General features: G+C 47.0%; 1 protein-coding gene across 2 annotated transcripts in view; it reads left to right on the forward strand.

Annotated features, from left to right (window-relative positions):
• KCNJ6 (potassium inwardly rectifying channel subfamily J member 6) overlaps positions 1 to 18,242 on the forward strand; it is a 187,494-nt gene that overhangs the window by 52,354 nt on the left and 116,898 nt on the right. For both annotated transcript variants that reach the window (XM_045852345.1, XM_045852346.1), the window contains exon 2: positions 11,502 to 11,553. In XM_045852345.1, the coding sequence (XP_045708301.1) occupies positions 11,529 to 11,553 (25 nt within the window). In that variant the 5' untranslated portion in view covers positions 11,502 to 11,528. The remainder of the gene's footprint in view (positions 1 to 11,501; positions 11,554 to 18,242) is intronic.

Below are 18,242 nucleotides of genomic sequence, written 5' to 3' on the forward strand. Positions count from 1 at the left end.
CATCTTGTAATTCATGGTGGCCCGAGTCATTTTTCCTTTCCTACTGATAATTATCAAGCAGTTGGGGACCTGTGTCAGTGAGCATCCTGTGATTAGGAATACGTGGCTCTGAGACAGCCCCCACACGGGAGCTGGACCGGGCTTCCCGGCTCAGCAGCCCTGAGAGCGCCTCGGGGCCACAGCGCTGGTTACGCAATGGCTGGTCCCCGGGGACAGAGGGTCCCCGGCAGATGCCTTGACTCTCCCTCCACTTCTGCCTTTTGAACTGGAAGTTGACGGTTGAATTTTTTGCTCTCGTAAAGCATAAGGAAAGCTATTTTTTCTGCTCCATTTATTTTTTTTGTCACAAAACTGTTTCAGTTACACAAATGATGCAAACCCCTTTCCAGTTTGTCAACAAGGACTCAGATGTCAGCTGTTCTCCTCTCTCCTCTGGTTTTATACAGAAGGGTCCCGGGGACGGTCAGGACAGGCACTGTGGGGTCACGGTAATTCACCCCAAAGACAGACAGGGTTCCAATAGAAAGGCTTACGGCCGTGAAAACTCTCTTCCTTTCTTCTCTTTAAAGCCCTGGGCCAAGAGAGCCTCGCTCCACTCCAGAAACTTCCCATGACCTGTGTTCTCACTGCCCTGTGAGTATGGCAGCCTGTGGTGACAGGTTGTAGAGAGTGGCACAAAGCAGAAAAAGGGGGAAAGAAACAGGAAAAGACTAAAGATAAAATTAACATTCTTTTTTGTTGCTGTTTCATTCCATGGTGGGTGGAGAACATGATCTGTGTGATTTCAGTTCTTTTAAGCTTGCTGAGGTTGGCTTTATGGTGCAACCTCTTGCACACACTCTGTGGACACCTGAAAAGAGTGTGTATTTCGCTGTGACCAGGTACAGTGTCTTGTAATATTGATTAGATCCGATTGGTTAATGGTATTGCTGACTTCCTCTGTCCTTGCTGATTTTCTCGCCAGCTGTTCCAGCAATTGTGGAGAGAGGGAACGCTGAAGCTTTCAGCCATGTTTGTGGGTTTGTGTATTTCTCCTTTCAATTCTATCAGGTTTTGCTTTGTATATCTTATGAATATCTTTTGAATATCTTATATCTTTGAATGCAAATGTTTGGTGCATTTGCATTCAAGGTTGCTATGTATTCTTGGTTGGTTGACTCTTATCATTATGCAATGATTCTCTTCACCCCTGGTAAAGTTTTGGGGTTTTTTTGCTCTGAAGCCTGTTTAATGTAATATAGCCACACCTGCTTTCTTTTTATTACTGTTTGTGAGGTATATCTTTTTCCAGTCTTTTCCATTCAACCTACCTATACAATTACAGAAAATAAAAAGCCTACAGTTATTTACCTATATATTTGCTCTTTCCATCTCCTTTCTTCCTTTACAATGCTCTAAAACTCCTTCTTTTATTATTTCCTTTTTGTTCAATAATTTTTTCACCATGTTTTTGGTGTAGGTCTGCGGCTGACAAGTTCTCTTTGTTTTCTTTCATCTGAGAATGCATTGATTTACCCTTAAACTATGAAGGATATTTTTTGCTGGTATAGAATTCTGGATTGATGGTTCTTTGTTTCCGTAATTGAAATACACTGTGCTGCTTCCTTCTGGCCTCTGTGGATTCTGATGAGAAGTCCATTGTCTGTTGAATTATTTCCCCCAATGGATAATGCATCATTTCTCTGGATGTTTTCAAAAGTTTCCAGAATTTTGATTGTGATGTGTCTTTGTGTAGTTTTCTTTTATTTTTTAAACATTTTATTTATTTATTTAGTGAATTTTTTAACTGAGAGGGGAAGGAGGGAGAAAGAGAGGGAGAGAAACACTAACATGTGCTTGCTTCTTGCACATCCCCCACCGAGGACCTGGCCCTCAACCCAGGCATGTGTCCTGACAGGAAATGGAACTAGCAACCCTTTGGCTTGCAGGCCAGCACTCAGTCTGCTGATTCACACCAGCCAGGGCTTTGTGTGGATTTCTTCAGATTTATCCTGTATGGGATTCACTCAGCTTCTTGAATCTGTAGAGCTTTTTTTTCTCCATAAATTTGGGAAGTTTTCAGCCATTACTGTTTTGAATACCTTTTCCATGTCACTCTCTTCCTCCTTCCTCCTGGTATTCTATAGCACAAGGGTTAGACCTTTCATTATAGCCCCACATGTTCCTAAGACTCTATTTTAGCCTACTTTCTGTCTATTGTTCAGATAGAATAATTTCTATTATTCTATTTTCAAGTTCACTTCGATTCTTTCCTCTGCCCTGGCCACTCTGGTACTGAACCTACTCATTGTTGTTGTTGTTGTTGTTTTTGCAATTTCAATTAGTGTAATTCTTAGTTTTTAAATCTCCAACTGGATCTTTTCTACACCTACTAATTGTTTTTGCTGAGACTTAATATTTCTTTTTCTATATATTTTTTAAGATTTATTTATTTATTTTTAGAGAGGGAAGGAAGGGAGGAAGTGGGGGGGGAGAGAGAGAGAGAGACATCAATGTGCAGTTGCTGGGGGCCGTAGCCTGCAACCCAGGCATGTGCCCTGACTGGGAATCGAACCTGCGATGCCTGGTTCGCAGCCCGAGCTCAATCCACTGAGCTATGCCAGCCAGGGCAAGGCTTAATATTTCTTTGCTGGGACTTTTTAAAAATTTGTTTCCATGTGTTTGTAATTGCTTGCTGAAGCATTTCTATGACAACTGCTTTCAAATCTGCAGATTATTCTAAAATCTGTGCCACATCAGTGTCGGTGTCTGTCCTTTCTCATTCTGTTTGATGTCTTTCAGATTCCTGGTGTGACAAGTGAATTTTTTTACTGAGACCTTGACATTTTGGGTGTTATTTTGCAAGACTCTGGATCTTATTTAAATCTCAGATCACAGCAGGCCTCCCCCTACACCACTCTGGCGGGTGAGTGGGGTTTCCGCCTCATCACTGCCTAGTGTGATGTCAGCCTCCATTGACACCGAGGTGGGGAAGTCCTTGTCACTGCTGGGTGGGGATGAGTGTTCAGGCTCCCCACTCGCCTCCAGGGATATGACCCTGGCTGGAATAAGAGGGGCACCTCATTCATGCTGCCACGGTGGTCTCCACTACACTTTGGGGGAGCTACTGCTGAGTGGCAGTGGCAGTTCTGACACTACACTAGGATTCTGCTAATATTTCCCCATTGGAAATGGAGAGAGCCAATTACTGCTAAATCTGGAGACAAGTCCAGGCTCCCCCTGTAGTCTCAGGATGGCTCATTACCCTGCAGCAAGGATGAAAGCCTGGGCTTCCCACTCTGTCTTCTCTGACATACCCTGGCAAGAGGTTGGAGGTGATTTGTTACCTCCTGGCAGGGTGAGAGTCTAAGCTCCCCGCACCTCCTCTGCTCTTGGGGTGGGGTCACAGCTTTTTCTGTGGTATTTAGCTGGAGTAGAGTGGTTATTGTCTACAAGATTTGTATCTTTTTTCCCTGGTCTTCAGGCTAGAGAGGGTAGATTTTTCTTGGGGCATTTTTTAAAAGATTTCATTTATTTATTTTTAGAAAGAGACAAGAAGGGAGGGAGGAAGAAAGAGGAGAGAAACATCAATGTGTGGTTGCCTCTCACATGCCCCCTACTGGGGACCTGGCCTGCAACCCAGGCATATGTCCTGACTGGGAATCAAACCAGTGATACTTTGGTTCACAGGCCAGCACTGAATCCATTGAGCCACACCAGTCAGGGTTCTTGGGGGCATTTTTGTCTGTATTCATTGACATTTGCAAGTTGCCAGTTTCTCTGGTATCCAGTCTGGGATAGAAGGGGGGAAAAACAGAAAATGCACTACCATGTTGTTCCTCATGGCTTAAGGTCTCTGGCCGGTTAGCCTTCTTGTCTCTACTTTTCATGTGTGTTTTATACATAATGTCCAGGAGGAGGTTAGTTGTACTTATTGGGAGGAATAGGAAAAAGTGCATCTATTCCATCTTCTCAGAAGCTAAAATCAGAAAATTAATTATAAACATAGAGAAAGAAGAGACAGAGGAACAACAACCACCACAACAAAATATTAGAGAGCTATCTTCTTGTTTTTCTTTTCTCCTCAGAGATCTGCGCTGCTGAGAATCCTTGTGAGGACCCTAATGAAAGGGTGACATTCTCTTCTTTCCTTCCCCTGCCCAAACAGAAGTTCAAGCTTAAAATATGTGGCAGAAGCACAGAAAATGATACGATTTATATTGAGCCCACTAAATGTCACATTTGGTTATGAAATTGAACTTCGCAAAGTAATATTTTTGAAATATCCCTCCAGCTTAGTGTCTTTTATAACTATTGACACAGATGACAGGTTGAAGAATCGTGTCTGGTTCCCCATACCCTTCTCACATGCTTAAGCAACAGACCAACTTCCGGGGTGACTGCAATCCCTGGGGCTCTCACATGCCCTTTGGGCTCCATTCACAACACTTCGTGGACACTGGCAGAGCCCAACTGTGGTCTCGTTTGGGATAGAACTGTGATTGTGCCCCTCTGGATTCCCTGTCTGATTGTGGAATTTCCACACAGGTTACCCAGTATTGGGTAGCTTAGCCTTGACCTTTGGTATTCAATTAACCTCCTGTGAAAAAACTTGATCATAGCCTCCCCAAGGCAATGCCTTATCATAGCCTCCCGAGGCTGAGCCATGAATCAATCAATCAATCAATCCCTTGCTCTCCACTACAATCCAGTAAGTTCTTGAGGGAGAACATGAAAAACTGTCTCACACACCATAGCATGGCCCTAGGGAAGGAAGCTGGCTCCAAAGAAAAATATAGGCACAAATTAAAAAGTACCAAGCTTGGGCAGTGAGCAATTGATTTCTCTGAGTAGCCAAGGGCTGCCACAGTGACTTGGCACAGGGCTTCCTGATACAACAATGCATCATTAGGCAAACACCGGGCATTCTAGTGATCATCTCAATCTCACCATCTACCTGAGTGACTCCGTAAGCCAAGGTCAACCTGCTAAGTCAGGTGATTTTTTTCTAAACATCCCGTATATGTCAAAGTAACTAACCAGTTTCTAGTTTCTTTGCCGGTCTGTTCCTACCATCAGTCCCACTTCACCTCCATCACTACCCCTACCACCCACCTCTGACTGAATAAAAGCAGCCACCCCATATAAACAAAACCAAAAGGAATCAGGATATTTTCCCTTGAACTATACCACATCCCTGAAACAATTTTAGTATTGTTACAGGTCATTTCATTGCACCACTTCCCGGAGCAGAAATCCTTCCAGAACCTTCTGTACAAATGATTAGTCAGCATCCTATATCAGGAAACTCATGACTTCTCCAGAAAACCCTGTTCATTCTATTGTTTTTTGGTTTTATTTAGGGATTTTGTTTTTTATTCTTTGGGAAAAAAGGGATCAATCCTTTTTCTGGTTTTCCAATTGTTTATGAAGTTATCCTAACTATTGCTTCTGGTTTGCTCTGCTACTTTGGAAGTCATGGCTCCAAGAAGGACACATCCTACAACAGAAGTAGGCACAGATATGGGGGTTCAAAGAGAATTGTCACCAGGAAAGGGGTAGCCAGGGACAATGTCAACCAAGAAGTCAAACCTGAACTGAGTCCTCAAAGACAAGTAGGAGTTAACTTTGCAGGTGAAGAAAAATGGGATGGAGCATTGCAATGTGTTCAGGTACAAAAAGGGGCTTGTCTGGCTGGACCACAGTTTAGAAGCCAGGAGTGATGGAAATGAGCCTGAGATCTTGAAGGGTCCCAACTTGCTATGGAATGGGGCAGAGCTGGGAGAACAGAGCAGCTATTGGAGGACTCAGTGTGTCCAGAACTTGTATCATGAGCAAACTGAAGGGAAAAATGAAGGGAAAAGAAAGGAAACAATATGTCACCTGCTCCCTTTCTTCTTGTGAACAGAAAAGGTTTAGCAAAGCCTGTGCCTCGCATGAAGGTAGGTGGGAGAGTCATCAACCATTGTAAGGTTTACGGTTCCTGTAAGATAGTCCTGGAGGCAAGAAAGGAGCCTCAGAGAGCTGCTGTTGCAGAAGAGAAGCAATAGGTTGAGTGAAGTGAGACCAAGAGGAGAGTCCCTGCTGCCTCCAAGATTCAGCTCTTTGCAGTGGAGTCCTGGGGAGCACAGGGCAAACCCAGTGCAGATGGGTCCTGGGAAAAATCTGCTCGTGGCTGATGCAGCACCAGGGGTATGAGTGTTTCAGCTGCCCAGATATCCTCGGCACCTCTCTGTAACCTAGCTCAGTAATTTCTTTAAAGGAATCTTCTTGATGTAACGTTGGGGATAATGCTTGTCCTATATTTTATTATATTTCCAGGAGTTCTAGGAAAGGAGGAATGACTCACTCATCAATGTTCCAAGAAACCAACCACCTGGGCATTCAGGAAACAGCCTGGATGTTGATGCAGGAGTCTAGAGGGGGGCACAGGGTTTCCAGCCAGGCAGGAACATGCTATGGTGGGGTGCTGGGTGGGAGGGCTCCCATTTTAACCTGGAAAGGAGCTGCAACTGAGGATACCAGGTCACAAAATAGCATATTAGTCCCCACTGTATAGAAATGTTTCTTTAAATGGTTGTAACTTGAAAAAAAATCACAGTTTTCTGATGAACATAAGCACACATTTTAGAGAGACAAAAATATCTGAGATGCAAATATGACTGTTTTGAAATATATCAACTGTGATGACTCTCCTCTTTATCCTTAAAAGCCTACTTGTGGAGAACAGAAAGTAAGGCACCAGCACTGCACAACATGCAGACCTCACCCAGGTCCTCGGACTCTGTCCTCCGTGGGTGAAGGGCCCTGCCCACAGGAGGGCACGTCCGCCTCCCTCTCCAGAAGCTTTGATTTTCATGAGTGTCTCTCTCCCTCTCTTTCTCTCTCTCTCTCTCTCTCTCTCTCTCTCTCTCTCACACACACACACACACGCACACACACACTGTATTATCTTAGCTTTGAGCTACAGTCAGGCTCTGCTATAATTGCCCTCATTAAAAACCCCTGTATCATTTCAGGCAGTCAGAGAGAAGTCTCTGTCTGGCCTGGTTCCAGTAGAAAGCCACACTCTCCTCAGCTGAAACAGAAGTATGTGTATAAATCACAGATGCACACATACCCCAGACAAACCATTGAATTTTATTTCCATTTCCAGGTGTGGTAGAGAGAATACAGTCAGACAAAAAGAAACTTAAATAACTACTAAGGGTTAATACCCTTCCCAGGATGTTAGATATCATTTTAACAAGACATTTAGGATATTTTCCAACATCTGTAGGCATGTTTTGCTCAAGCATGTCATCATGATTCCCCCAAACTTTAATTTTTCTCTTTTTCCATTAAATGTATAGCAACACAATTATAAGTGGATTGCCTTCTAGGGCAAAACTGAGCTCTTCCAAGAGGCTTGTCTAGATCTGTAAGGTTGTATTCTGATGGAAGGTGTTGGAAATGGGGTGTGCCTCAGGGAGCAAGCAGCTTTTCAGTAGCAGAGACTGCTGGTCTACCACACGCTTCCTCCCAGCCATGATATTGTGCTGGTGGGAACCTCCAATGAGGCTATTGGACAGCAAGGCATGGCTTGTCCAAAGGTCCTGGAATCCCTAGTCCCCACAACAAATTGTGCAATGTGACACATGGCCACTTTTGAGCATGAAGATATTTAGAAATAAAATTTGGAAAGATGGCCAGCAAGAGTAAGGGGAAAACTGGAGGTTCATGGTGTCTGATGCAGTGCTTAAGGACGTATTTGGAGAGCACGGTAGGAAATGGACGTTGAGGGGTCTAGGCAATGGAAGCAGTGAGTGCCAAGTTACCTCTAACTAGAGTGTGAGTGCCGAACACAGACAATGGCCCTGCCTGAAAGACAAGGGCTGCATCCTTATGGGCTAGAGAAGAACTGAAGACTTCCAGCAGCAGTGCCTGGGTCCCATTTGCATTTTACACAGATCCCTGAGGCTTGTTTCTAGATAATCCCTCAAGGTTGCGGTTGAGACTGGAGGCAGGTGGAAGCAATATCCATAGTCCCTTCAAGACATGGCAGCAAAAGAAGGTCAGCTTTAATATGCAAAATACCAGGGGTAAGAAAGAAAAGAGGAGGTGGAATGTTCCATGTTTCTGGCTTAGGCACAAGGTGGGTGGTGAGCTCATTAACCATAGACAGGATAAAGAAAGAAGCCTGGATGTGAGGGGCTGGATGGGGTGGGAGCACTGGTAGAAAGTGTTGGGGGCAGGAGAGTAGTGTTGCCCATGTTGGTCTGGAACATCCGTTGAGTGACTGGGCATGGCTGTCCAGCATGAGCCCGAGTTCCATGGGAGGTTAGAGCTGAAAAAATAAATGTGGGTGTCATCAGCCATTTGTGGGAATCAGGGATGTTGTTGAGGATGAGGCTGCTTGAACAAAGGATGCAGGGAAGACAACAGCACCAGGATTTTTGTATAGGGAATCATGTCTCCATGGTTTATGTGTGCTGGACCTTGAGGTTTCTAGGGCAGTAGGGGTTGTTGATGAGAGGAAGAGACCAGCTTGATGTCAGTTCTTTTCTTGACATAAACATCACAGTTCTGCCAACCGCATCACTATGAGATTGGTCTTCACAATGTCTAAAGGGATCTCTTCCACATTTCATATGCTACAATTCTAAATCCTTTCCCGGTGATATAAGCCCAGCCAATTTACTTTGGAGGAAACTCTTGACTTTAGGAAAAGGAGGGGAATTTGCTTGGGCTTGAGAATGGAATGTCCATACCTTATGGAGACACGTAGCAGGCAATTGGGAACCTCAACTTCCCGATAAAGAGGAAGGACATAAGGAGTTTAAAGACACTCCATAGAATGACTAACTACTTATCCAGAAACATATGTCATAATTTCCACCATAAGTTATGGTATAGATGAGTCAAACTGAGAGAGTGAAATTCAGGATTTTTAAGGTCCCTACCCCATTGATATTAGGTTTCCGTTTAACCACAAGGAAGAGAAAAATACAGGTGGTACTTGATTTTTCTGGGACTAGGATATCCAACACACCTGAATAAAAATAGCTGCAAGGACCACTGAGTAGAGAGACTAGCATACAAAAGGTGGCAGGGTCCAGGGTCACAAGAGGTAAAGTGGTGATGCACAAGGGGACAGGCAAACTTGACAGGATCATGTAAGGCCATGATGCCTGGATGCCTGCAGTTTGGGGGGTGTCACCCCTGGGGTCATCAGAGGAGCGTCAGCTGAGGAGGCCAGTGACCACAGTGGGGACCAACAGGCATGGAGCCAGGAAGGAAGTAGGAGCAAATCCCAGACCAGGATACAGGAGAAACAGACCCTGCACCTGAGCCGGCAGTTGAGGCAGGGAATCCGTGACAGAGTGGACAGACACAGGACGAGGGTCCCACAGGTCAAGGAGGAGTCTGCTGAGTTCTCACCAGGGCCTTGCCTCTGCGCGTGAATTGTCACAAACCACTAGGGACAACCTGTCTCTGAAGAAGCCTCCTCTGTGTGCTCCTGTGGACCCAAATTTCTGTGACAGGCTCCTCATTACCTGCCTTGTTTGCCTCTGCTACATGACACTCTTCGCCTCCCCAAGAGCTAGGCTATTTCTCTGCATCTCGATATAAACCACGTGGCACGGCAGGCTGAGTGTTGTGGGCAGGTGCCACTACAGGCTGATGGTGGCTCATGGCTCCTGAGCTCCTTCTGTTCTCAAAGGGCTGTAATGCGTATAAGAGGCGGTGCCATGATTTCATCACTGTGACCACAGGGCTCGTGAAAAATCAAACATCAACTTCCGATGTGCGAAGTTGTGTGCTGACACTCAAAGCGCACGCTTCTGGTTTGGGACTAGCGGCACCAGACGATGAATCCCGGTTCTGTTAACTGCATTCCCTCACCTGAGCCGTGGCTCATCGACTCAAGGGCCGGCCGGGCAGCTGCCAGGTTGCTCAGCACTGTGCTCTGGCTGGGGGGGAAGGTAATGCCGCCTGTGGCTTCTCAGAACAGACACTGCTGATGGCAGAGGAGCCGGGGCCCTGGGACAGGAAGCCGAGAGTCCAGGACATGCAGCTGACCTGTGACAGAGTGCCCGTTGTCCCCACGAAAGGGCCAGAGAAAGAAAACAGTATAAAATAACAAGACACCACTTTTTGTCCATTTTGGGGGCAGATTGCGGGTGGAAATGTGCTAGTGCCATTGGCAGGTGACAAGAATGTGAGAAAACACTTGCACCCACTATCAGAGCTGAACTTGGTGGGGACAACTGGCAAGGTTCTTAATACTCACACGCATGCCTAGCCCTAAGAGTCATCCTCAGTAGTTAGAGGGCCAAGTGCATAAAGACGTGCGTTCAAGAACGCCCATCACAGCATTGTGTAAGATGGTGAAAAACTGAGCAAATAAAATGGAACCTGGTGAAGGAAATGATAGTGCAACCCATGATAAATGCTTTGTAGTCATTCAAAAAATGATGATATATTCTAACTTGACGGACATAGAAAGATAGATCATAGAGTATTAAGTGAAAGAGCAACTCACAACATTGCATGTAGAGTATAGTTATTTCTGGGTATAGAATTGGGATCATATTTCCCTGTCTGGATATATTCACAGGTACAGAAATGGGGAAAAAAGTGCTCACCAAAATATAATAGTTGTTTCCTCTGTGGCTGGTATTATGAGAGGACTATATTTTCTGATTTATAGTTTTGCAATAGTTTCTGAGTTCTTAAATAATGGGATGTATTAGTTTCATAACCAGAAAAAGAATAAGGCTTCAAAAAAATCCTAAAATAACAGTGGCAATGTTTCAGTTACTCTACATATCAGGGACCCAAGGAAATGTTTTAAAATGAGGAAATTGAAGAGAACATTTTAATAGATTTGACCATTATTCTTAATCTCTCCAAAGTAACTTTTTAATTGGGACAGATTCCAGGCCTGTCCGTATCCTTGGCTCTCAAAACTCAGTGGATGATAACCTACATCCCAGTTGAGACAAAATGTGTGCAGCCCGAAATAGATAAGGCTGTACACCCATCAAAAGTGATGACTTTTAAAAGACTCCAGGAACTCACCAAAGTAAGACAAAGAAAAATGTATAAAATTGACTTAGCTTTTAGGGGGGAAAAAAAGAAACCAAATGACTACAAAAATACCAGCTCCAAAAATACCAGGAAAGCTTCAACAGGAGGCAACGGAGAGCAGGGGGCTGGCATATGGATGTCAAAACTCCAGTGTCAAAGAGGGCTTGGAAACTGGTCGTGCGTCACCGATTATATATATCCAAGATCACTGTGGCGGGCGCTTAACTCCAACAGCAGTGGCAAGTTTTTTAATGTCCTAAAAAATCTCTTTTCTGTGACTAACTGATCGTCTGTCTATAACGTGAGATTTTTAAATTCCTCTCATCAGTGTAACCAAATGTTAACATAGGAAAAATAAGGAAGAAAGATAGAGCGGTAGCAGACCTACCGCGTTCATTTCCTGTCTAAGACGTGCTTTGTACCTAGTTGTCTTTTCTTCTCACCTCCAGGCAAAGCACCAAGAAGAAACTACAGCCATGGCCAAGTTGACCGAATCCATGAGTGAGTAACTTACGTTTATTCTTTGGTTTTGGTTTTGTGTGGAAAACCACACACTCTGGCAAACCACAAGCCACATCCCCCTTTGTGATTCTCTGATTGTTCTTCCCCTGTTGCGATAGCCAAGGTCTGTTTGACACGTACCGTGCTGTGCTGATGTTACATCATGCATTATTCAAAAGTCCGTCTGGCGTAGGGGTCAGGTTCTGCGGCGAAATTGTTACTGAGTGTGCAGAGCTGAAGAGTCAAAATGAATTCTATCTGTGGTACCGCACTGGGGAATCGAGACCCGCAGTTATTTAAACCTGACCTTTAGCAGGTTGAGCCCAAGCCAGCTGAAGTCTTATGCGCAGATATTGCACAGGCTGAATAATCTCAAGAGAGGAAAGAATGGTTTATGATCCTCAATCCTTTCAGGCACTATTCAGAAATTTCAAACAGAACTATTAAAAATGGAGTGCCTGAGGTAGAGGTCGCGTGTAATGATGATCTAGGTTGGAAACAGAACAGTGGTATAGTGCTTGAAGCTCTTAAGCAAAATAAACAGGATACTTATTTTTAAGAAGAAAAAAGAATTAATGAAAATAAATTCTCCCTCAAAGTGAGAAATGTAATCTTGTATGTTGCAGTGTAAATAGTAAAGACCACAAGGCTATGAAATAACCAGACAACGCAGACTCTTCTGTCTTTGAAATCATACGTTGTCCCTGGCGATAGATTTTACAGCTAACATTCAAAGGGAAGCTCGCCAACACTTCTCTGTTATTGTTAGGGCCATGAACACCTTATGAAGTTTGGCCTGCGGAAGTCACCATTACTCTTGCCCACATTTCACTGGGCACCTGCTTCCTCCTCCTATTATTCCTCAAATCATGAAACTATTAAAATACAAGTGTTCTTTGATAGCATCGTCAAATAGCCCTTATCCCCAAAGGTCCGTCCCCTCACTGAGAAAAGACAAAGTTAGAAAGCTCTTTACATTGCATCTCTTTCATTCCTTACCCAAAGCCCCGTCTCACTTTCTGTGTCTCGAATGCAAACTTCACCAAGTGCACAGCGACCCAAAAGGACTGGGGAAGCCCAGCTGCCCACAGTACTTACTGCCTCTCTTCCCTCTCACTTCTGCACCAGCCCCACCCTCTCTGCTCCACCCTTCTTCCTACCTGAAGTGTGTGAAGGGCTTGCCACGTGGTTTAAGGCCCCCCACAGTGGTTCTCTGGGGGAGGTGGCGGGGGGGGACCTTACCATCCTGGAATGCGCTCTTCTCAGGCCGGAATGAAATGCGTGGCACCCCCCTGCAAACCCGAGGAGGCCGCCATGTGGGAATATGGGGCGGGGCCATGGCCAGCATCAATGAACTCGCGGTGCTCATCTGGTTTACTTCTAACCTCTACATTCAGAGGCACCGACACAAGAGACCCGCAGCACCTCTGAATGCTAGAAAGACGGCTAGCCTGGAACCTAGCATCACCGTCGGTGAATGAAGTGTGGAGGGAACTAAAGTAGGGTTGCATACGGGTTGTGATGCGAAGAGTTTTCACCATGAGGGGCTCCTGTTAGAAATCCAGTGGGTGGTCTTTTTAACTCACCTAACTGAATTAGGAACCACTAAAGGCACTGTAAGAGATCCACTGGTCAATATTTTCAATAAGGGTATTTTAATTTTCGTATCTCTATTGGATCCAAATGCATTTAAATGAGAGCCCCTCACTGGACTGCTGATTGGTTGGTTTTAGGTTTCTCATTTGCCTTGGCAATAACGGTAATGACTTTGATCTATGACTCCATTGGCTTATAGGAATTCTGTCCAAATGGAATTCCAAACCCTCGGGTAAATGAAAGGGTACGGTTGTTCTTCTCATTTGCTTTGGCTTTAGGAAAAAGATTGCATGGATGCTTTCCATGCACAGGAAATTTAAAACTTCAGAGCAGACCTTGGAATCATACCCAGTATTCCAGTTCACTGACCCTTACTGAGATAGAGGACATTATGAAATACAGAAGGCATGCTCCAACTCCTCTAGGTTCTTGCTGTGAAAGTTAATCAGGCAGTCAGTGCTGATAAATATTTCATCCAAGTTAAACTCCCAGAGAATTTAGATACAACTCCACATTTATTCTGCATGGGAAATCTACAAGGAAAAAAATACATGATTGTGCGGGGAGATCCTACCAGTGGGCCAGCTCAGGATTCACATGTAATGACTGCACAATAAACTTGATGGGACCATGGAACCCACAGCCATCGGAGGCGGGCGGGGCATGAACAGAACCCAAATGTCCATGACACAGGGCACTGAACTGTTTTCTCGAGCCAGTAGACACGTTGCTAGTTCAACTGCACAGAAGAACCACCTGGTTCCCAGAACAGCTCTGTGTTTAACTAGAAGGAGAAAGAGAGTGAGAGTCTTCTCTATCCAGAGGGCGTTGATGGCGGTGCAGGTACCGGGGTGGGGCCGGTAACCTGCTCACCTTCTAGAACAGGGGCAAGCAATGTTCCTTTCTCTCGCTTGCTGTTAATCAACCCCAGTCCTTTTTTAAAAGGGTAAGCAAGAGACCCACAAGTCTTAACAGGCTCTTAAATGTTTCATTGAAATCAACTTTAGTAAATGCAACGTCATACTTCAAAATATGTTTATGTCACGCTGCTGAAATGAGGAAGGGGCCTGATAAGGAAGAAAAAACACATAGAGGGAGAAAAATAGATGTGGAGGAAGAAATAGAGAGACAGCAAAAGTACACGGGAGAAAAATACACAGAAAAGAAATATATATGTATGCATATGTGTATGCGTATGTACATACATCTACATATACATGTATACATGTAAATTTCTTTTCTATATATATATAAATATATGTATCTAAGAAAAACTACCCAGAGAAGGGGCTGTTGAGGAGCAGAGGAGACTCTCAGCCAAGGGAGGGAGGAGGGAGGGCATGACAGAGGCCCAGCAGGGTCTCAAAGGAGCCGCTCCACACTCGCATTACCCGCTGTGGACTTCCCACCTCCCAGAGGCCGTTGATCTCCTGCCACTGCCCTTGGACATGTTAGTGTCTGCTTGCATCTCGGAAATGGATCTTTTCAGACTTAGACCCCCAGAAGCCCTGCTGCCGAGGGTGCAGCCAGAAACCCCAGATGGGAGGAAACTGCTGGGAGCTTGCCCGTCAGTAACCAGCGATGTCTTACCCCACCCACTAGCGGGGAACTGAAGGCCTGTGTGCGCATAGACTCCCAGCCCGTCCACAAATGGGAAGACAGGACCCAGCCAAGGGAACCCAACCCTGCTCTGTGCTGTCCTTAGAAGGGACGCGGGAGCGGCAGGCTCTGTCCTGGGCACTGAAACCTGAGCCGGGCAGTGACAGATTGGAGGCATCCAGAGGCACACTCACAGCCTGCAGGTCTGGAACCCTGGTCTGTGCAGAACCTCTGTAGTCTGTTCTTGCATCAGTTTTGGTAATGATTCATTTATGGCTGCTGATGTGTCCCCCGTACACTCAAACACAGCAAAGGAAGCCTCCCCACGTGGCTCATTAGCAAGGTGGATTATAATCAAATATCTGGTCTTGTGTGTGGTGACAGGGAGTGTGGGACAGACGCAGAGGCCTCATGGGGCAGCTTGCGGGTGGGGGCAGAAGGAGACGAAGCAGCCAGGAGCTGGTGCAGCAGGGGCTGGGAGCCTTTGAGGGCCAGGTAAGGGTGCACCGGAGGTGCATGAGAGAGGTGGAGACCAGGGGGATGTGGTGCGGAGGAAAAGGACGTGGAGAGACCCTGGCCATGCTTTCAGTTTAGGGGAGGGGGCTGGCTGAAGCCCCTCTGAGCCCTGCAGCTGGAAACGCAGGGGAGGGAAGGAGCAATGTGATGACCTGATGACGATGCGTTCGAATGTGAAGGCAGTGAGTTGAGGAAATGCGCAACGGTGGGGTGCAGGCTTCAGTCCTCCGGAGCTGCTGTTAGCACATCATCAGAGTGGCTTCGGAAAGAGTCCCCTCACGCCGAGGATGCAAATCGGGCAGGTGTGCGTGCAACAGAAGGAGAAGCTGGGTTATGCTGCCGTAATAAAACATCTCTGTGACTTAGTGCTTACATGCATGTACACACGTGTGCACACACATACACATGCATGTCTATTTTTCTCTCATGTCCCTTGTCCACACTGGTCACCCATGCACTTGGCCTTTTGAGGTCACCCAGGGCCCCAGCCATCAGAGGCTCCATCTCTACCTGTGTCTCACGTTCGCCGCCATGGCGGGAGCAGGAAGGCCGAGCAGACACCCGTCCTCCATTCTTCTGCAGCGATGGTGGGAGGTGCTGGTGGGCCCCAGCCCCACCCCAGGTTTTGGTCCCCAGTATCTGTCCCTGCTGCAGCCTCCGCCTCCATGAGCTTAGGGCTGGGACAGTCAACCTGAACCACTCCTGGAGGCCACTCAGAGCATCTGTCTGCCTCAGCTGCCTGACCTTGGGGACAGCCAAGCCATTGGTATTTCTATCTTATTGATGATGCAATGGAAAGATGAAGCAATTTTTCCAATGTGGTCATGTCTAAGAGGTGACTTGGAAATACCCAACAGTTCTTGGGACAGGCAGGGGTGGGAAGTGGGTGGAGAGGGGCGTCAGAGACCCCCATTCTCCTGGAAGCAGGTAGGAATGTCATTCTCTCCAAAACAGCAGCTCTTAGGACCTGCTTATTGGCTCACCCAATAATAATTTTTCTCGCTGACTTTGCATTTCCGAGCCCCTGACGGTGTGAGGCCCGGGTGTGGGGCAGCCACGTCCTCTCGGACTTCCTCCACTGGCTTCCACTTGCCCGGCTCGGGTCAGGCTCCTGGGCCCTCTGAGCCAAGGCATCGGGGTGCCCCGGTGACGCCCAGGACTGTGGGGGAGCCACGGCTTCCTCTCAAGACCCCAGTGCAGAGCCAGCTCTCCAGGCCGGGGGCCCGGCCCATGGGGAACATGCAACACGCCCACCCCCACTTGCCCTTACTCCTGCCCAAAGTAAAAAAGTAAACAAATACATTTTTAAACTCTCTTGCCTCCCACTTCCTCCACTTGCCTTCCCTTCCTCCCACCAACTGCCACCCCAGCTCACTGTCCTTCCCCTCCCTCCTCCCACGAGCTGCCACCTGGCTCTGAGAGCCTGCTCCACCCTCCCACCACCTGCCACCCTTCTCATGATCCGTCCCCTCCCTCCTCCCACCCCCGGGTCCTCCCCTCCCCACACCAACCGCCAGACCCAACTCCCCACGCCTCTGGGAACAACAGGTTTCATAGAGGAAGACAGAGGGGGTGAGGGGGTGTGTCCCTGGGCTGGGGCAGGGTGGCAGGGGCTGGCATTTCAGGTCACAAGCTTTATTCTGTGCCCTCACGTTGCAGAGAGAAGGGTCCCCTGCCCAGAGGCGTGGCAGTGATACAGGCCAGAGTGTAGGGGACACATGGCCAACTGGGCCAGGAGGTGTGGCCAGCCCGGAGTGGGAGAGTGTGTCTGCGTGCGTATTTGGGAAGCTCTGGGCCTAGGATAACCCGCTGGGGATGTGAGTGAGCAGACAGACTGTGGGAGGAAGTGCAGAGAACACTGGGTTCTAAGGTCCCGGCTCCCAGAGCTCAGCCCTCACCCGGCACACAGGCCGTGGCTCGGACCTGGACTGACGTGGACCCCTGGCAAGAGGGGTTTGTGTGTTTTACCTGGTGCATCTCTCTTTGCCTCACTGACATTCCCAGCGAAAGGGGACAGATCCCTTCCAGGAGTTATGGTCACTGATCTGCCATCCACTAGTTCCCTGGCGTAGGGCTGCTGTACCCTCCTCCTCCCAGCCCTGCCCTTCCTCCTGGTGGCAGGTGAGCGTGAGCTGCGACAGCAGCTCCCTGTGCCTCCCTGGATCTAGGGAGGAGAGGGATGCAAGGCAAGCACCTGGCATCTGTCACTGAGGAAGATTAAAATCAGGCAGAGGTGGATGTCACTTGCTGGGAGACCACACAAATCTCGGCTCCACCCGAGGAATGAGCCAAAGCTGGACGTTCGTCGGTAAAAACACAGCAGCCTACCTTGCGGGTGTGCTTTTCTGCTTTGACTTCATCTCCCTCACAAGATACTACATTTCAGGCTCAGAGGCGTCTAAAGGGGGAGGCATCTCAGTGTTTAAATATTGACTCAGCAACCTGCTCCGCAGCCCACAGCTGCATTCACGAAGGTGTCTGCACAGTTAGCAAACATCCCCATGCGCTGGCGAGGGCAGCCTTACCTGCCTTGGTCGGGGACCTTCAGAGGCACAGAGCTGGGTCCGGGGGCGCTCAGCCACCCCCTGGATGGGAGTTCGCCTACAAACGTCTTAACCCTCCTTCCCTGAGTCTCTGCATCTGAGCATACCACCACCTGGCAGTGTGGGAATAATGTACATAAAGCTAATGCATATGTATCTAGAAGCTAACAGGTGCGTTTATGTACATAAATATGTGTAAATAATTGCATTTCAAGATGCATATGCATGTCTAAGCTGACAGGTACATCAAAAGCTAATATAAGTACACGGATATATATTCATATATTGAAAGCTAATACGTAAGGTATGCTAACCTAAAAATAAAAGGCCTTAAGAAGTTAGAGACAAAAACGCATTCATTTGAGATCATGAGAATGTCAACTTGGGAATCACTGATTCAGGCAGAAGTCCAGCTATTTCTCCGATTTTAAGACG

The sequence above is a fragment of the Phyllostomus hastatus genome, unplaced genomic scaffold, assembly GCF_019186645.2.
Source record: "Phyllostomus hastatus isolate PE091 unplaced genomic scaffold, TTU_PhHast_1.1 phas_contig_948, whole genome shotgun sequence".
Lineage (NCBI taxonomy): Eukaryota > Metazoa > Chordata > Mammalia > Chiroptera > Phyllostomidae > Phyllostomus > Phyllostomus hastatus.